Genomic DNA, 20,982 nt, shown 5'->3' with positions numbered 1-20,982 from the left:
CAGTGTGGGGGAGTGGTCCAGGGTGGTGGGGAGGGAGGTCCAGGGTGGTGGGGGTTGTTCATGGGGTGGGGGGCTGACTTCGACAGGAGGGCCTGGGATCCCTCCTGCTGTGCTGTCGGGGGGGGGGGGGCTCCTGGGGTGCGCCTGTCGGTATTCGCCGGGGGGGGTGGGGTATCGGGAGTATGCCTCGGCAGGAGAAATTCGGCATCTCTCCTACCGCATTCGTTGCAGTGGTTTGGCTTCTGTAACTGGTGTTGTTTTTGACAGATGCTGGTTACAGAATCCAGCTTTTAGGCGAAGGACTGGCCCCTCCTTCGCCTAAAAGGTCTTGTTTTAGGCATTTGGGCCTTGGACGATTTTTTGGTTGGGAATATGTTTTAATGTTAGATGCTGTGGTGGTCTGGGCGATTAAACTGCTTAACACAGAGGTAGGCCTTCATTTTGGACATTTTTTTGAGAATAGACATTTCCTTGCTGCTACTTTCAGCATTTAGGAGCTTAGGCTAAAAGGGGACTTAGATGTTTTTTTGTTATTATGCCCCTCTGTGGGTCTAAGGAAAAGGGAAGAAGAGTTATTAAAGAAAGTGAAGACAAACTCATTTGTATACAGATTTAAATACTGGGGAATTGCCTGCTGGGAAGGACCTGTAGTTTCACCCTGATATTAAAAGGAATCTCTTCCTATGACCTTCAGACTGAAGGAACCCAGAGAGAGCGAGCTTGTCAGGAGCTCTCAGGTAACCCTTGAGGGGATGAATGTGGTATTTGCCTAACCCTCAGTAAGCTGACATATCCTGACGTGGCCAAGGTGTTACAAAGAGCCAGCTTATCCTGTGTGACCAGAGTGTGGCCAAGGACCTGGAAGTGATTGGAATGACCAGAGGTGAACAGCATGTCTGGTGGTGACCAGAATGACCAAAGTCTGGAACACTACAGGCCCTTATTAAAGTAGCAAAGAAATGAATTGGAAGGATGTCAAATGTTTGCACCTACTGTATTGACTCTTATATTTCAAATCTATTTAATCAGTCAATAAATAGTAATAACATAATAACAAACTTTTATTCATATTGACTGGAGTAGCAATTCAACAAATAACATACAATTGGAAAAATTATGACAGATTAAGTTATAACTTTTGGTGGAATTCAGTATGCCATATATATATATAAAATGGAGCGTACAATAGCAACACAGAAAGGTTACTTTGGTAAATTTCAGAAGATTTGGAGACCATTAGCAGATTTTTGTAATGATTAATAACATTTTCCCATAATAAGATATTTGTTAAGTGGGGATGGGGGTGGGTATTATTTTATTTATCTCATAATATGTATGAATTAATTAATACATTTTGATGTATTAGGTTAGATTTTCTGAAATAGATAGGGAGGATTGGGGGTTTTTCTATTTTATTTACATTTGTCATATTTATTAAATGTATTACATAATATTTAAATCATTATAAAATATGAATATAAGTATGATATATTTTACTTAAAGTGTTCATGAAGAAAATCCAGTGTATGTATAAGATTATATGAATTTTTCTGATATACTTGTTGTAATATGCAAAACTGAATAAAGAAATTTTAAATAAATAAATAAATAGTAATTTTGCATTAAAAAGTTACAGAACAATGATATGTAATTTTGTACCATTTAGTGGTTCTTGTGGTTACCTAGGGTTTCATCAAAACACAACCACTTTATCAGAGGTGACTAAACTTTTGTACACAACTGAAAAATCCTGAGGGCCTTGGTATCTAAACAGTCCCCTTCTTCAGATGTAATAGCAAAGTATAAATTGCAACCAATAAGACCATGCTAAAATAAGCCTGTATGAACCCGAGTAGAAGGTATGTTGTTTTGCACGCAAGTTTAGTTCCTTACCTGTCTCTTGTTGCTTTAGCTAATTTGTCTTCAGATTTCCTATCATGCGTCTCTAAACCTAACATGAAGCTTCCTCGGCCAAGTTGGGCTTCAGACTGTTCTAGTTTCTCAGACAAATCGAAGACCTGCCCAGTAGTGTAATCTGCATTCTGTAAGGAAAAAAAAAAACTTTCAGAATCTCAAATGGCATAAACAGCATTTGCCATTAAAAAGTGTATGTATATGTATGTATGTATAAAATGAGAAGTACACAAAAGGTAAACACTTTACAGAGTCTGTCCAGCCACCCAAAGATACTAACACAACAGATTATCAGCAAGCTTATTCTTTCAAGATGGATTTTGGGCATCACTGGATTCTCATAACTCAGTAGTTCTTGTGACTCTTGATTTTCCCTCTGTATTTGATCTTGTTGATCACTCTTACTTCTCCATCAGCTTACCTGTTCTATACTGGTACTCTAGCTATTTTTCGGGTCCTTCCTTTCAACTTCCTTTTGACAATAGCTACATTCTATCTCGAGTCTGGTGTTCCACAGGATTCTATTCTTGCTCCTTTGTTATTCAACATCTTTCCCCCCCCATTAATGATCATTATTCAAGATTATGGTAGCACCCCTTACTGCTACACATCCAGGTTTTTTGTTCTATTACTGATCTGGTACAGTCAATCACCGCTCTCAATAACTGTCTCTCTCATATCTTTGCTGGCTTAAGGAGAACCTTTTGCTCCTTAATTCCACTAAGGGGGAAATTCATCAAGGGGCACTAACAATTAGCGCTTGCTAAATGATAAAATGCCCATTATATTCCTATAGGCATCTTAGCATTTAGCGCAAACTAAATTGGTTAGTGCCCCTTGATGAATTCCCCCCTAAATATGAATCTATTTGCTTTTCTATCTCTTCTGTTGTTGACCTCGCATGCCTCTTAATAGTAGTCAACCCCTTTACTACAAGGACTCAATTAAAATTTTGGGTTTCATCTTTTATACCAAACTAACCTAATCTAATCTGGGATTTATGAGTCATGCTATGCCTTCAGAGATTCAAGGCGACTTACAGTAAAGTACAAACTTACTTTTAAACAACTAATGACTCTTATCTGTTCCTTTTTCTTTTCTCGCCACCACATGTTATGTTGCCCTTTTTTATCTTTCTCCTTTCTTCACCCATTAATTCTAGCATTGGTATAGAAGAATAAAGTTATTATTATTATAGTAATATCCCACCTTGACTACTGTAATTCTCTTTATGTTGGTTTACTCCTTTCTTGGTTGGTTTACAACTCAATCCACTTCAGTTAAGCCCCTTCATTCAGCACATCACTTTGACCATATCACTCCCTTGGCTAAACCTTGAGCACTGTGTACTTTCCCTCACTGCCCGAATTACTTACATAGAAACATGATGGCAGATAAAGGCCAAATGGCCCACCTAGTCTGCCCATCCACAGTAACCATTATCTCTTTCTCACTCAGAGAGATTCCACATGCCACTCAGAGAGATTAACATGTGGTGGCCCTCTTGAATTCAGACACAGTCTCTGTATCCACCACCTCTTCCGGGAGACTGTTCCATGCATCTACCACCCTTTCCGTAAAAAAGTATTTCCTCAGATTACTCTGGAGCCTGTCACCTCTTAACTTCATCCTATGCCCTCTCATTTCAGAGTTTCCTTTCAAATGAAAGACTCGACTCATGCACATTTATATTACATAGGTATTTAAATGTCTCTATCATTTCTCCCCTCTCCTGCTTTCCCTCCAAAGTATGCAGATTGAGATCTTTAAGTCTGTCCCCATACGCCTTATCACGAAATCACACAACATTTTAGTATCCTTCCTCTGGACTGACTCCATCCTTTTTATATCTTTTTGAAGGTGTGGCCTCCTGAATTGAACACAATATTCTAAATGAGGTCTCTCCAGAGTCTTATACAGGGGCATCAATACCTCCTTTTTCCTACTGGCCATACCTCTCCCTATGCAACCTAGAATCCTTCTGGCTTTCGCCGTCACCTTTTCAACCAGTTTGGCCACCTTAAGATCATCACATACAATCACACCCAAGTCCCGCTCTTCTGTTGTGCACATAAGTTCTTCACCCCCTAAACTTATTACTCTGGTTTACTAATCACGTTTAGCAACTGCCCCATCTTGTCTGCACAAGCTCATCATTCCTTATACCACTCTCCGCTTTCTGTACTCTTCCGATCAAAACCTACCATCATCTGAACATTGGTCTATTGCCTTCCATTATACTAGTCCCAAGATAAGTCATAAACTGCCATTCAACATCTGTAATCAACCTACCTTATTCTATCTTTAAAATACTGCTAAAAACCCACCTGTTTACACAAACGTTCGGTCAAACTATCTGATTAAATATTTCTCTAATTCTTTATTTTTTTCCCCCACAACTTCTTGTAATTTTATATTTTGTAAACTGCTATGAAGTCTAGACAGTCCATTTGGCGGTATGGGAAGATTAGTTTCTTACTTTGATAATCTTCCTTCTGGTAGAAGGGTATAGGAGTCTTGACGAGTGGTTTATGTATCCCCACTCACGAGTTTGTGTAGAAGGAGTTACATCTTTTTTGGCTCCACCTCCTGCTCTGGAGTGTACTCCAGCTCCTCCTCAGTTCATACCAAAGCACTATAAGAAGATAAATAAATAGAAGGGGCACTAAACTAAACCTTAAGCTTATATACCGCATCCTCTCTATAAATATAGAACTCAACATGGTTTACAAAAATGAAAAGGGAAGAACAGTGGGAGTTGATGGTAAGGGCGAGCGGAAATTTACATTTTTGAAAATATCCAAGTTTTCAGGTGTGTTCTGAATAGTTGGAAAGAGCCCAGGGAATGGGGATTCTCCCCAATATAGCCAATTCTGTTCTGCTCTTTAAATAGTGTTGAGAATCAAATCACCTTCAATATAAAACAGTATACAAATATGGCACAATTGAGAAGTTACAATGCTCTTCAAATACTTCTGACAGGCAGAAATCCAAACTTCTGGATATGTATACCTATCTGAGACAGAAAGCAGGCAAAATGGAAAGTTGACAGGGCGGGCCTTCAAGACTCCTGTACCCTTCTACCAGAAAGAAGATTATGAAGGTAAGAACCTAATCTTCTCTTCTGGTGCAAAGGGTACAGGAGTGTTGACAAGTGGGACATACCATAGCAATCCCTGGGGATAGATAAGCCTGTTGTCAGTATTGCTGACCTGAAAGCAGTGTCCACTGCTGCCATGTCCACGCTGTAAAATTTTGTAAAAGTATGGAGGATGGACCACCTAGCTGCCCTACAAATCTCTTTGGGCGTTATCTCCCAGGCCTGCACCAATGAAACTGCCACACTTCTAGTGGAGTGAGCTTCAAAAGATATCAGTGGCTGTTTACCATGGCCAATGTACACAGAGGCAATCACCATGTGAATCCAAAAAGATGATTCAAAAGACGAAATTCATTTGTTACTTCTAGTTAACGGAGAAGAGCTCTCCTAACATCCACCAACACCAACTTCTTAACTTTTTTCTTTGAACCAGTGGCCTGGAATGCAAGAAGCCGTACTTTCTGATTAACATGGAAGGTCGACACCAACTTCGGCAAAAATGAGAGAACTGTACAGAGTGTAACCCTGGTCTCCATAAGCTTGAGGAATAGCTCTCTGCATGAGAGTGCCTGTAATTCTGAGACTTCATGCTGAGGTGATGGTCACTAGGAAAACTGTTTTTACGGTCAGATCCATCAGAGAAGCTTCCTGTAAAGGCTCATATGGGGCCTTAGTGAAACTTTGCAAAACCATGTTAAGATTCCAAGCTGGAAAAAGTTGTTATACAGGGGGATGCAGCCACAGTGCCTCCTTCAAGAATCTGGTAACAACTGGATGAGAAGCTAACGAAACTCTATCCACTCAATCTCTAAAGCAGGATAATCCTGCTACCTGCACTTTGAGGGAACCAACCACCAGACTCTTTTCAAGACTCACTTGCAGAAAAGCTAGGACTACTCATTGGGGCTCTCAGTGGTTCCACCTGCTTGGCATAGGCTGACACCATTACTGGCTTCTTAAGAGCAAAGGAGAGTCGCTATGACCATCTCTGAGTAGACCTTTTTCTTCAAGGCCTCGCGCTCAAGAGCCATGCCATGTCATAAGCCTAAAGCGTTCTGGGTTCTCTAGGGCAGTGTTTTTCAACCTTTTTTGGGCAAAGGCACACTTGTTTCATGAAAAAAATCACGAGGCACACCACCATTAGAAAATGTTAAAAAATTTAACTCTGTGCCTATATTGACTATATATAAAGTAATTCTCTTGAATAGGAATCAAATAAACACAAAGAAAGTATTTTATAATTACTTTATTATGAAATATTAAGTAAACAGAATAGTGAAAAATTATAAAATACTTTATTCAGTGTGAAACCTGGGCCTGTTTGGCTGAACACAAAGCTGATATTCTGGCTGGAATTGAAGAAAGACACACACGTAGCTCTTCGTCAACAGCCGTTCCCTTCACCGCCCCGTCACCGCCACCGCCATCCCTTTCACCGCCCCGTCACCGCCACTGCCATCCCATTCACCGCCACGTCACCGTCCCCGCTGCATCCATATAAGCCTTAGTACTGTAATATTTAGCTTATTCCTTTCTTATAAATCAAAGTTCCTGCTGCTGAACTAGAGAAAGAGATGTTCAGCTGGCAGGGCTTTGTTTATAAATTTTTATCAACACAACTAATATACTATTTTATCCTAAAGCAAAAAATAAATAAATAAATATAATTTTTTTTTCTACCTTTGTTGTCTGGTTTCTGCTTTCCACATCTTCTCATTCAATTCCTTCCATCCACTGTGTGTCTTCTCTCTACGTCTTCCATTTGCTGTTACTGTGCCTCTCCCTTCACCCCCCCCAATTGGTCTAGCACCCATCTTCTTCCCTCCGCTCCCCCATAGTCTGGCATCTGTCTTCTTCCCACTCTGTCTTCCACATTTCCCTTCGGGGTCTGTTCCTCTCCACCCTCCTACAATGTCTGTCCTATTCCTTTCCACCACCACCCTTCCCTCCCTCCTTTACCATCTGTTCCTTTCTACTACCCTTCAGCTCCTCTCACGTGGCTTATCTCCCTTCCTCCCTCTTATTTTCATGGCACGTTACAATGTAATTTGTGTAAGCCACTGGAGCCTGCGAGCTCGGTCCCTGTCCCATCCCCACAAACCATCTCGTTTCTGTGCTCCTATTTTCTCCATTTCTAATATCTCCCCTATGTATCTGTCATTGCCCCCCCCCTGTGTCCATATACCATCCCCATGGCATGTCCCCTTTATGTCTCTGTCCCTATGCCCCATGCACATAATTTCCCCTCTTTCTGTTACCTTCCTGTGTCCAGATTTCCCCTATCTTCCTCTTCCATACCAGTGTGTCTCTTCTTTTCAACCCCATCTAGCTTTTTTCCCTCTTTCTTCCCCCCCCCTGCTTCTAGCATCTGGCTCACCTGCCTGTCCTTCCCTTTCTTTCCTGCTGTGGGTTTTTCTTTCCGTCTTCATCCCCTTGGCCCAGAATCCTTTTCCCTTTCACTCCCTCCTTCCAATTTGAGCCGGGAACACGAGCGATCGCACGGTCCCCGCAGCCACCACTCGCCTGCCCAATCGATCCTACTGTTTAGCCAGCTCTCTCCCTTCGCCTCACCTTAGTTTGTAGGTTTTGTTTTTCGGCGACGCGCACGCGCGGCTGCTCAGTGTTCAATCTTCTGCTCTGCTGCAACTTCCTGTTTCCGGTTGCGTCAGAGCAGAAGATCGAAACTGAACAGCAGCGGGGACCGGGGGAGTCTCATGGGAGCGCGTGCGGGACCCGGCCTGAGGCCTAATCAGTGTCTGCACCGTACGGCACACCAGGCAACATCTCGCGGCACACTAGCGGTTGAAAAACACTGCTCTAGGGCAAGTGGACCCTGTTAGAGAAGATACAGATGAAGTGGTATTCAGACACCTGTCTCCTTGTAATCAAATTAGATCCACGTACCAGGGCTGATGTGGCCAATTTGGGGCAACCAGGATTACTAATCCTGGATGGCTTGCAATTCTGCGAATGACTCAGTCTATCATGAGCCATGGGGGAAATACATACAATAGACCCACTTCTGGGATCTCATCTTCAGCTGAAGAAATGCAAGGCTTTCCTGTTGCTAGCCAACACCATCAGATTGAACGTCAGGTACCCTCATCAATGCACAATGCTGTCGAAGGCTTTCTGGGACAGTGACCACTCTCCCAGGTCCAGGGTCTATCACATTATCCACGCCTGCTACATGTGCGGCTGACAACACCAGAAAGTGGACCTCCACCCAATGAAACAGCAGTTGGGCTTCTAGTTTCAACGGAGCACTCTTGGTGCCTCCCTTTCTGTTGATATATGCCACCACTGTGATGTCTAAGAAGATCATGACTGCTTTGCCTTACAGTGTTCTCTGCAATGTCTGCAGTACCAAAATGTAAAGCCCTCAGTTCCAGTCTGTTTATAGACCATTTCCTCCGTGAGGGTGACCAACGTCCCTGGATTAGGCAATCTTCGCATTGGCCTCCCCAGGCATACAAGCTGATCCAGGAGGATATGTGGAGAGATAGGCCTTTGACTAGTGACTCCGGCTGTAGCTACCAAAGCAAACTATGCTGGCACATCATCTGTCCAGGACAAAGGCATTTGAAAAGAATCCTTCTGCATGTCCTGTAGTGGCATAGATGATCCTTCTCAAGGGATGATCTCTATGGTTGTTACCATCGAACCCAACACCTGAAAATAGTGCCATGCTGTAGGCGCCTGCATTGCTAGAATGTTCAAAATTTGGCAGGTTAGCTTAAGTTTGTGTGGATCTGGTAGAAATTTATGACTTGCTGCCATGTTGAACCGAGCTCCCAAATACTCTAGGGATTGAGTCAGTTCCAGGTGACTTTTCTGGAAATTGATGATCCAGTCTAGATCCTGTAGGAGCTGGACTACTTGTGCCACTGCTATCTCGCCCTTGGTCTTGGATGGTGCTCTGATCATCCAAGTATGGATGCACTAATTCCTGCTTTACATAAGTGTGCTGCTACCTCAACCATCATCTTGGTGAAGGTGCTATCGCTAGACTGAAGGGCAGTGCTGCAAACTGGTAATGTTTTCCTAGCACATGAAATATCAGAAATTTCCTGTGGTCTGGAAAGATAAGAATATGCAAATAGGCTTCCATCAAATCCAGAGAGACTAGAAATTCCCCTAGTACAGGGGTCTGCAACCTTTAAGACATAAAGAGCCACTTGGACCCGTTTTCGAAAAGAAAAAAAAACTTGGAGCCGCAAAACCATTATAAAACAAATCTAACACTGCATATATTGTTTCTTATCTTAATGCTATATACAGGATCACTAAATTGAAAATAAAATCATTTTTCCTACCTTTGCTATTTGGTGATTTCTATGAGTCTCTGGTTGCACTTTCTTCTTCTGACTGTGCATCCAATCTTTCTTCCTTTCTTTCAGCCTCCTGTATGTTTCCTCTCCTCCAGACCTCATTCTCTCCCCCAACTTTTTCTTTCTGTCTCCCTGTTCCCCCTTCTTTCTGTCTCCGTGCCGTCCCCCAAGCCACTCGGTTTGTTGCCACCGCAATCGGGGAACAGCCCCCAAGCCACCACCGTCCCAAGCTTTCCCTGCAGAAGTGTTGCGCTGACCAGCATTCCGCTCCCTGACGTCAATTCTGACGTAGGAGAGGAAGTTCCAGGCCAACAAGGCATTTCTCCTCATTCCATCCAGCCTGAGCCCCATCTCTCCTTGATCCAGCATTTCCCTTCTGTGTCTGTCAGAATTACCATTCCACCTATTTTCCAGCATCACCCTTCTTTGTGTCCATCTCACCTATATCCCTATCTCACCACTTTTTCAGAATCTTCATTTGTCTCTGTCTTTGTCTTTACCCCATGTTCACCATTTGCCCTTTCAATGTCTTTATCTCCCTCCCTTTTTCAGCATTACTTCTATGTCTCTATTTCACCTCCTCTTCATGTCCCCTCTGTATCTCTATCCTTATTCAGTAGGTCCTGCTTACCCTTTCTCTTCTTTGTGTCACTATCTCCATTTTCAGCTTTCCCCCCTTTTCCTTTGTTACTGCACCCTGTAGCTAGAATCTTTCCACCCTCCCTCCACTCCGGCCCAGCATGAAATATTTCCTTTTATTTCCCTCCCCTCTCTCTTTCTCTCTCTCTTCTGCTCCCTCACCCACGAGTCCTGCATCTGGCCCTCTCCCTTCTACCTGCACCTGGCAACACCCCCCTGCTCCGCGGCTCTCTTCAGCAACTCGTCAGCAGCGGTGATCAAGACAAGCTACCGACATCGAGGCCTTCCCTCTACGAGTCCCGCCTTTGTGGAAAAAGGAAGTTGAAACAAGCGGGACTCGCAGAGGGTAGGCCCCGACGTCAGAAGCTTGTGTCGATCGCTGCTGCTGAGTTGCCGAAGAGAGCCGCGGAGCAGGGGATGTGGCCGGAAGCAGGTAGAAGGGAGAGGGAGATAGGAAGGCTGTAGATCTCCGGAGCATGACACCGACCTCGGCCAGGATGATTTCTTTTTCAGGCACCTTACAAGTCCAGCGTCGCGGCGGGAAATAGCCATGCTGAGCAGTGAGCTCAGCACTACACAGATGAAAGCCTTGCTTGCTGATTGGTCCGGCGGCACGGCGGGGCGGGGCCGCCGGACCAATCAGCAAGCAAGGCTTTCATCTGTGTATGTGCTGAGCTCACTGCTCAGCATGGCTATTTCCCGCCGCGACGCCGGACTTGTAAGTGCCTGCGTGACACACTACCGGAGCCGCAGCAAAGGTGGAAAAGAGCCGCATGCGGCTCTGGAGCCGCAGGTTGCCGACCCCCGCCCTAGTATCACCACCGCAATGACCGACCGAACAGTCTCCATGCAGAATTGGGGTACTAACTTTATGGCATATAGTTTTGAGCTTAAGGAGAGGGGTGACATGAGCATAGCAAGGTTGGTAGAAGATGAGTCATGCAGCAGAGTTTTGCACAGATTGCAAGGGGGAGAGGCGATAAAACTTAAAATATGGTAATATACCATAATTCATGTGGGGATTACACATTTTTAAAACAGATATAGGTAATTACATTCCTCTATTTCATGCTACACTCAGAACAACACATTTAAAAGTTTAAACATCAGAAAATTTTATTGCCTAGCTAAGCAAAAGAAATACATGGACTAGTACAGTACTTACCGTAAGCAGACTCGAAGAGCTTAGTGTATTTACCCAGTACTTGTTCCACAAAAGCTCCAGCAATTTACGATCCAAAGAAGATTTGAAATAGGACACCTCCAAGGCATAATATCTTTAAAAATAAAACAAATCAAAACCCAAACAGGCTTACTAAGCATATTTCTAAAAATCAATTTGCAAAAAACTATAGAGATGATCAAAAGCTTCAAGTGTATAGGAAAGAGGTTAATTTATTTAATGTAATAGCAGATGAGAATTTACAATTTGCTCTTTTTTTAATTGTACATCTGTTTTAATGCACTTTATTGGGATTTATCAGCTTTATATTATAGAACACAGCATGTTGAAGTAAAATTAGGTAGAGGCTCTCTTAACACTGAATGAAGACACCGTCTTAACAGTGACCCAAACTTCCCTGATGTGTGTTTCAAAGGACTTTCTGCCCACACATGAAATGTGGTGGCCCTAAAAAAAATGCTTCCTCAAATTTTTGAAGTTTTTTTCTTCTTAAGTTTATATTTGCTACTTGATAGTTAAAGTACTTAGCTAATAGTTTTGTTTGCTATAATTCTCTAGTACAAGCAAACAAAAATGTTTTTGATAAGACAGAATTAAAAAACTTTTATCCTCATCCCACTTTTTTCTGTCTAATTAGTTTCCTACTACAGTAGAATCTTGGTTGTCTAGCACCCACGGGGACTGGTGGATACCGGATAACTGTTTTTATGGTTAATTGAGAGTATGTGTTAGAAACCTTGTCTAACACACTCTCAATCCCTCCCCCCTACCTCCCGCCCTGAAGCACCAGTGCGGCAGCAATCCTGAGCCGCAAAGCCTTCCTCCCTCCCTCAAGCCCCAACGTGGCAGAAGCAGGCTGCGATCCTGAGCTGCGGACTTCCTAGTTCCCTCCTCTCCCGGCCTTACCTGAGCGCAGCTGATCAGCAGGAGGCAGCCTCAAAACAGGCTTCTCACAGCCAGCCCTGGCAGGGCCTTTCCTCTGATGCATCATTTCCCATCAGAGGGGGGTTCGTAGCTGCTTCGGGGCATGAGGGAGGATTTACAGCTCAGGACGCTGCCACTGGTGCTTTGGGGACATTTTTTTCCCCCCTCCATCGGTGATTTTTTGGCCAGTTATGCGAGAGTCCCGGTTAACTGAGACTTTACTGTATATGTGAAGAAGACAAGTGAACAGTGCTGCTGTACTACATCTTCTCTGAAACCTATAATTTTAAAGGGTACAGTTCAAGCACAAGCAACTTAAGAAACAGCAACTCTACTTTTAGGTGGGGGCTGGCAGTTTCTTCCTGGTTCTCTGATGTACTACCAGAGCATGAGCCTTCATTCATAACTACACACATTCCCCTCATTTTTATATTCCTTTCTCAGACCTGGCATCACAGTGACAGACCCCAGATAGAGGTCATAAAAACTGGCTCCCACCAGAACTCAGCTAGCATAAACCAGCTGTATGACCAATAAAAAAGGTACTGCCATTGAGCGATAACCCAGACTCCCTTTCCACCCCCAGAAACTATTAATGGTGCCTCCACAACAACCCCAACTGATCTACTAAGTAAAGGTCTGCTAGAAATTGAACACAAGTCTGCCCCATGGCCATACATAGCTCTATTTGAGCCAAAAGCCGTTCTAAGAGCAGGGAACATGACTACAAGAAAATTTCAAAATAATGCAACCAAAGGAAGGAACTAAGGAAAAGTTTCAAAGCAAATCCAAAACCAATGAAACCTGCCCAGCTGATGCTGCAATACTTACTGCTTGCAGTGCACACCAAAATCTTCTATCTTATTTAGTGGGATAGTCTGGTATTCTGAAGGACCTTCATCCGGAGGTTTATAACCCTGAGAATTTCAAACAAAATTGGGGGAAAAGACTAATGTCATCAATATCCAAAAAGTATTACAATATCAAAAAGCTATATTCTAGTCACACAGGAAACACTAAAGTGACACTAGTCTCTTATGTTGCTGAAAGAAATTATAGTGAACTTCCTAGAATCTAATGGGTTACAGGATCCGAGGCAACATGGTTTTTACTAAAGGTAAATCGTGCCAAACGAACCTGATTGTATTTTTTGATTGGGTGATCAGAGAGCTGGATCGAAGACATATGCTAGATGTAATTTACTTAGATTTCAGCAAAGCCTTTGACAGGGTTCCTCAAAGGAGGCTATTAAACAAACTTGAAGGGCTGAAGTTAGGACCCAAAGTGGTGAACTGGGTTAGAAACTGTTTTACGGACAGACGCCAGAGGGTGGTGATTAATGGAAGTCACTCGGAGGAAAGAAAGGTGAGTAGTGGAGTCCCTCAGGGTTCGGTGCTGGGGCCGATCCTGTTCCAATATGTTTGTGAGTGACATTGCTGAAGGGTTAGAAGGAAAAGTTTGCCTTTTTGAAGATGATATCAAGATTTGTAACAGAGTAGACACAGAGGAGGGAGTGGAAAATATGAAAAAGGATCTACAAAAGTTAGAGGAATGGTCTAAAATTTGGCAACTAAAATTCAATGCTAAGAAATGCAGAGTAATGCATTTGGGGATTAATAATCGGAAGGAGCCGTATATGCTGGGAGGGGAGAGGCTGATATGCATGGATGGGGAGAGGGACCTTGAGGTTCAAAGATCTAAAGGCGAAAAAACAGTGCGACAAGGCGGTGGCTGCTGCCAGAAGGATGCTGGGCTCTATAAAGAAAGGCGTAACCAGTAGAAGAACAAAGGTGTTGATGTACAGGTCCTTGGTGAGGCCCCACTTGGAGTATTTTGTTCAGTTTGGAGACCTTATCTGGCAAAGGACACAAAAAGGCTTGAAGGAGGGTGACGAAAATGATAGGAAGTTTGCACCAAAAGACGTATGAGGAAAGATTGGAAGCCCTGAACATGTAAACCTTAGAGGAAAGGAGGGACAGGGGAGATATGATTCAGACGTTCAAATACTTGAAAGGTATTAATGTAGAACAAAATATTTTCCAGAGAAAAGAAAATGGTAAAATCAGAGGACATAATTTGAGGTTGAGGGATGAGAGACTCAAGAGCAATGTAATGAAATTCTTCTTTACGGAGAAGGTGGTAGTTGCCTGGAATGTGCTCCCAAGAGAGGTGATGAAGAGGAAAACGGTGACGGAGTTCAAAAAAGCATTGGATGAACACAGAGGATCTAGAATCAGAAAATAATAGTAAATATTGAAGAACTAAGGCCAGTACTGGGCAGAATTGCACGATCCGTGTCTGTATATGACCGTTTGGGGGCTCGGGAGGGTTTCAATTGCTGGGAGGGTGTAGATGGACTGGAGTGAGCTTTGACGGAGACTTCAGTAGATGGAACCTAAGAACAGTACCGGGCAGCACTTTAGATTCTTGCCCAGAAATAGCTAAGGAGAATAAAAAAAAAAAATACCCAACAAACTTTTAGATTGAATTAGGTTGGGCAGACTAGATGGACCATTCGGGTCTTTATCTGCTGTCATCTACTATGTTAAGGGATGTCACTACTATTCCCTTGTCCAGGCCCTCTTGAAGGAAGGCCAGTACCGATGATACTGGGGCTTTCCTGGGTTCCAGATTCTCCTTATTGCATCAGCGCTGAAAGTATCCAATGCCTTGGAATATACCAATAGAGCGAATGGTTTCTTGGCCTTCCATAGGGTGGTAATGACCACATCTGAATATCTTTTCTTGGCTAGCACCATTCGTTCAAGAGCTATGCCGTAAGACCAAAGTGACTTCTAGAGCAATCGGCCTCTGTGCAAGTCTGGATGCACCTGGAGCTGGAGACATTTGTCCACTTTTAGGCATACTAGATCCGCATACCAAGGATACCTGGGCAAACTAGGGCTACGAGGATTACCCTCCCTGGGTGAGATGCTATGCGACGGACCATCCAACTTATCAGGGGCCAAGGAGGGAACACAAATAATAGTCCAGACTTTAGTCACGGTTGCACCCGGGTGTCTAGCCCTGCACTTCCGGTCTCATATCTTCGGCAGAAAAATTGAGGCACTTTCTTGTTGAGTACTGTTGCTAATTAGATTGTACGCTGGACGCCTCCAACGTCCTACATTATATTGGAATGCCCACAGGACCAATGACCACTCTCATGGGTCCAATGTCTGTCTACTGAGGTAGTCTGCTTGAACATTGCCCACTCCAGCTACATTTATTTATTTGTTTTCTATCCCATTTTTCCCAAAGAGCTCAGAACAGGTTACAGGTTAAACATACCTAATATTCAGTTAACAGGTTACGATTTGCACTAGATTTGCCATAATTACAGTACAAGTTTACTTGTGCCACCGTGATGGCCAGCAGGTGCTTTACTGCCCAAGTGAACAGTAGTTTCACCTCTATTTAGAACGATGAGCTTCTGTTGCCTCCCTGCCAATTGACATAGGCCACTGCTGTGGCATGGTCTGAGAATACTTTTACAGCTCTGCCTTCCATCATCAACTGTCGGTTTCGCAAACCCAAGCAGACTGCTCTCAGTTCTAGTCTGTTTAATTGACCACTTCTACTGGGATGGTGTCCATGTCCCTTGTACCAGGCAACCAACACAGTGCGCCCCCAGCTGAACAGGCTGGCATTCGATGTCAGTTTGACCCAGGAATCAATCTGAAGTGGAATCTCTTGCTAGAGACTATGAGTGGAATTACCAGCTCAAGCAGCTGCAGGCTGGCTGTCCAGGGTAGAAGGGCCTGTAGGGAGTCTCTCTGGGGAGATCAATGACAAAACACCGCATTCTGAACAGATCTAGCAGTTAAGAAGTGAAGATGCTGAAGAAAGAGCGCCCACTGTGATTCCTTGAAAAAGCCCTGTCTGGGCGAAACGGGTCCCGTTGGGGACATGCTAGTATCTCTGCTGTATGGAAGAAAAATAAATGAATGAATTATCCAATATATTTGGTTTGTCTTACTTCTGATATGATTTGAAAAGGACTGTTTACCTAAATCTTGAATGCACAATGTATTGGAGGTGGCTGTTCTAAATTGATAGATTCAGCCATACATTACTTTCTCTACTGAGCCTCTGGCTACTAGTGTTCGGGGAATTTGGGGGGGGGGAGCGAGAATGCAAAATCAGTTTGTTTGTGGACGATATTTTACTTTATTTGGATCAGGCTCCCATTCATTTGGAGGCAGCGCTAGCGCTCGTTCGAGACTTTGGGGCACTTTCGGGTCTGCAGGTTAACTGAAGTAAGTTTGAGCTCTTGCTATTGGCTGAAGGCCCTGTGGAACCGTGGCATACCTTGCTTCCTATTCCGCTCTCGGCTGCTCTGGTCTTCTATTTGGGTATATATCTGAGTACCAACTCTGCCACGTTTTATTCCATGAACGTCCTCCGTCATCTTGATGCCATTGGGAAGTTGTGACAAGTGTGGCAGGACCTTCCTTTGGGCTTAATGGGACGGGTGGCTTTGGTAAAAATGGTTCTGCTTCCTAAATTATTCTATCCCCTCCAAACGGTACCGCTCTGGCTTCGTCACCAGGTTGAACACCACTTTAAATCATTAGTCTCCCGGTTTATTTGGCGGTCTAAGGCTTCTCGCATAGCTATGGCTAAGCTGACTTTGGCCAAGGGAGCTGGCAGGTTGAATATCCCAGACCTACACTTGTATAATGTTGCTGCCCTCCTGCACTGGATCCATGAGGGTTACACAGGATATGTGCACTACTTCCCTCAGGGTTGGGCTGAGAGCTGGAGTTAACCTTTTTAGTTCTTTAATTTACTCCACTCCCAACCGGAACATACTGTCCGCTCAGGGGACCACTCTGGGATTCTGATGCCCTTTCGGAAGGCTTGGCAGTGATGGCGGCGCAGATAGGGCCTCCCGACAGCGGTTTCTCCCTTTATGTTGTTTGAGGGTAACTTGGGGTTCCTGCCTGATTGGGGGCGGTCGGTATTTAGGGAGTGGGCACAACGAGGCTGTCGCTCTATGACACAATTACTGGCCTTATCGGGAGACTTTTTCCCTTCGTTTCTGCAGGTCCAGGCAAAGTAGGCCATTACCCATAAGTATCTGTTTTCCCTCCTTCAGCTTCGACATTACTGGACGTCTACCCGGCAGACTTGTGGAGGGGGTTGGGATGCTGGGCCCCTGGAACAGATCTTTGCGGCTACCCCACCTGTGCTCAATCGGCTGTCCCACTGGTATAGTGTTCTGCGGCTCTCTACCTGAGCTCCAGAGATGTGCAAATTGCGGGAGAGTTGGGAGGGGGATTTGGGCCAGAGCATGTCTGATCCCCTGTTTCTGGACTGCTTCAGGACCCTTTACCAATTTTTCAAGTCGGCTGATTATCAGGAAATGCAATATAAAATACTACATAGCTTATATAGAGACTAAAATGGTTAAGGGGCTGGAGGAGTTGCCTACAGTGAGAGATTGAAGAAACTGGGCCTCTTCTCCCTTGAAAAGAGGAGACTGAGAGGGGACATGATCGAAACATTCAAAATACTGAAGGGAATAGACTTAGCAGATAAAGACAGATTGTTCATCCTCTCCAAGGTAGGGAGAACAAGAGGGCACTCTCTAAAGTTGAAAGGGGATAGATTCCGTACGAACATAAGGAAGTTCTTCTTCACCCAGAGAGTGGTAGAAAACTGGAACGCTCTTCCGGAGTCTGTCCTAGGGGAAAACACCCTCCAGGGATTCAAGACAAAGTTAGACAAGTTCATAATGAACAAGGAGGTACGCTTGTAGGACTAGTCTCAGATAGGGTGCTGGTCTTTGACCAGAGGGCCGCCGCGTGAGTGGACTGCTGGGCATGATGGACCACTGGTATGACCCAGCAGCAGCAATTCTTATGTTCTTATATCACCAGGCATAGAGGGGCACAGATTGGGTTGTGGAAAAGCGATCTTTGTATTAAATGTAAATGCCAGCCTGGTACTTATTTTCACTCATTTCTTGAGTGCATTGAGCTCACCATTTGGACAGGGCTTTTGGGCCTTCTTGATGCTGTTCTTCACAGACCTATAGAGTGGGACTATGGCACCCTCCTCCTGGGTTTCCAGGGTTCGCTATGAGGGCAGGGTTTCTCTCATCCTCAGTATAGATTTCTGTATAATGCAATCCTGGTGGCAAAAAAACTGATTCTGACTTCCTGGGCTTCTGAGGACTCTCCCCCAGCCACTCAATGGCGAGCCAAACTGAGAGAGATGGCACAATTTGAGATCCGCTCTTATGATAAATCTCATAGGCAGGACATGAGGCATTATGTAGCTCTGTGGGAGGGTCTGCTGGATCTCACCACTTAATCTCTCTTTTGAGTGCCTCATTCTGTCTGTTTTTTGGGACTCCCTGATGTTGGCCTCTTTGAGTCTCCCTACCTGCACTCCAGGGGTGGGCGGGGGGATGGGATTTGTAGAGTTGGTGTGAATGTACTGTCTGTTGAGCTGGATGTAGTATGCTTGCTGGGTGCTTGTTGTGTGGTATGGGGTGTACTGTTCGATTGAATGTACGTCGGTGGGAATTTATAGCATAAAATGTTATGGCCGATGGTCTAGTCTGGCTTTGTACTCATCGCGGGCATTGTGGGTCTGAGTTGGCCTGTTTTCCTTTTGCTGGACATTGACCTGTTCCTCGCACTGGGGAGGCTAGTATCTGCTTGATTTTTATTATTGTTTTTCTTGTTCTTCCTGTATTGTTCCTGTTACTATGCTGGTTGTACTTGCCTGTCTGGGCCGTTTGCCATTCACAATAAAAAAAATAAAATAAAATAAATAAAAATCTGTGAATATGGGTCAGCACCTGAAACCAGACCAAAGCAAATCTGAACACTCAGGGTGGTTGAGGAGACCAGTCTCAGCAAAGGCAGCAGCTGGATCCAAAATAAAGACAGTGGCAGGAAACAGAAGAATTAGAATACCTGCATGGCAACCATTGCAATTGAGGCAGGAGACAGAAGAATTAGAATACCTGCATGGCAACCATTGCAATTGAGGTCTGGCACAACCAGAGAGAGCTACCGAACAGGAAGCTTTGCTACAGGAATGAAAAACCGAAAAAGCCCCAATGTGACCGCCGGCTGTGTCAAACAAGCGGGGTCTGAAGAATACGCTTTTCAGAGGAGCTGAATAAAATCCAGTGAAAAGGACCACTCTGCAACCATGGCAGGGCTATGTTGAGATACATGCACCGAGACAAAAGAATCCCCAGAATTCCGAGTCATGTGACAAAGTCCAAGACAGCCTCTGGGCAAGATTTTCTTCAGAAGGCATGGACCCAGGCCGGCTCCCCAGCCCAAGATTACTCAAAGGTGGAGAAGTCCGAAGCTCCCGCCCCAGCATGCTATGGCACGTGGTACATAATCGCCGATCTGGCACCAATCAATGTCCACATTCAATAGATTAGGGAGTGGGGAGTTCATCCCAAATGATTGTGTCAAATCAAGGGGTTTTTGAGGCAGAAATAAAAAAATTCTTGATAAATAATAAATAGTGATGATACCTTAGGGTATGTTCTAAAGGCTCCAAGGTTTACTTTCCCAGCAGATATTGTTCTTGTTGGATCAATCTGAAAAGCAAACAATCAATGTGTTTTAGTTTTACCTCTTATTCCCTTCAATTCACAGGCTATCACCTAACCCCCTTGGATGGAAGGAGAATTAGAGCAAAGACCTTTAGTAAAGGTTGTTACTCCCAGTCTCAGACATGCAGACCAAGCACTGCTAAATTCCTGACTCTCCCCACCACCCTCCCTGTATACTTTGGCAGCAAGGTCAATAGGATCTAAGATACTGAAATTCCTGGGTAGCCCTCCTTTCTGAGTTCTGCTTCATCTTCTCTCAACTAGTATGGCAATAAATATTAACTTTACACTATGCATGCGTGCATACAAATAGGATAACTCAAAAGAAATTTTTTGTTGAATGGTTAAACAGTCTCTTCCTAATGGGCCTTATCAAGCCAAATACCACAGTCCAGAGCGGTAAATGAACTGAAACCCATAGGGATTGAATGGACTTTGGTGCATTTTCCAGGCATAACTCACTACCATGGCTTAATAAAAGAGGGCCAATGTTTTCACTGAAGCAAATTAGCAAGCATTTGATCTCTGCAGTGTACACACATGCTAAGACTATGTGGTGAATGTTTATGGATTAAACATCTGGTAAAAGATAAGAGTTTCTATTTAAAAAAAATATTTTATATAAAAGTGAAAAAGTTTATTGGTGAACTTAAAATAAATAATGTGCTGTGTTTCATGGCTCATTTGTGCTAGAAGAGTCAGCAGCTTGTGATTTTGTAGATTTGATTAATTAAATTACTTATAATAGACAAATTATGCCAATAATACTTTAAAAAAGAGCTTTAATCAAAAGTCCTACAACTTTGGGACAAGTGATTCACTGGAAATACTTACAACCACAGCCACAAAAGGTTCCTGAAATTGCTGATTGAGCATCTGAGTGCTGACATCAATCCCCGAGAGCCAGCAGCCATAGCCAGGATGACTGTGATACCAGCCAATTGCATTTTCCAAACGCCCAACCTAAGGAAACGAGGAAACGGCTCAATGTTTACTGAAAAGACACCAGTGCCCTCTTCTGAACTGCAGTGGATGTAATTACCCATTCAACAAAGGAATATTTATATTCAACTGTTCCAGTTCCATATGTATTATACTGTATATAAGCTGTATGACAGTTATAGAATGCTTGTTGCACTTGTTAAAAAAACCACAAACCTCTGCAAGTTTGGATTAATGCCATGGGACAGATGACCAATTTCCTGGCAATGTTTTTTTTGCTTCAACCAAGGATACATATACTACTAATCATATGAGGAACAGCCAGTAGGAACAAAAAAAGGTGGGGATATTGCAT

The 20,982-nt window shown here is 43.8% G+C and overlaps 1 protein-coding gene across 1 annotated transcript in view; it reads right to left on the bottom strand.

The window, feature by feature from the left end:
- The window catches only part of COPS5 (COP9 signalosome subunit 5), a 48,764-nt gene that overhangs the window by 7,554 nt on the left and 20,228 nt on the right, over positions 1 to 20,982 (bottom strand). The window contains exons 3-7 of the mRNA XM_033933362.1: positions 20,520 to 20,648; positions 19,605 to 19,670; positions 12,923 to 13,008; positions 11,150 to 11,261; positions 1,894 to 2,042 (exon numbers count right to left, since the gene is read on the bottom strand). Of these exons, the coding sequence (XP_033789253.1) occupies positions 1,894 to 2,042; positions 11,150 to 11,261; positions 12,923 to 13,008; positions 19,605 to 19,670; positions 20,520 to 20,648 (542 nt within the window). The remainder of the gene's footprint in view (positions 1 to 1,893; positions 2,043 to 11,149; positions 11,262 to 12,922; positions 13,009 to 19,604; positions 19,671 to 20,519; positions 20,649 to 20,982) is intronic.

Source organism: Geotrypetes seraphini, chromosome 2 (assembly GCF_902459505.1).
Source record: "Geotrypetes seraphini chromosome 2, aGeoSer1.1, whole genome shotgun sequence".
Lineage (NCBI taxonomy): Eukaryota > Metazoa > Chordata > Amphibia > Gymnophiona > Dermophiidae > Geotrypetes > Geotrypetes seraphini.
Note: the sequence above shows the minus strand (reverse complement) of the source record. Positions and strands in the feature narration are given on the sequence as shown.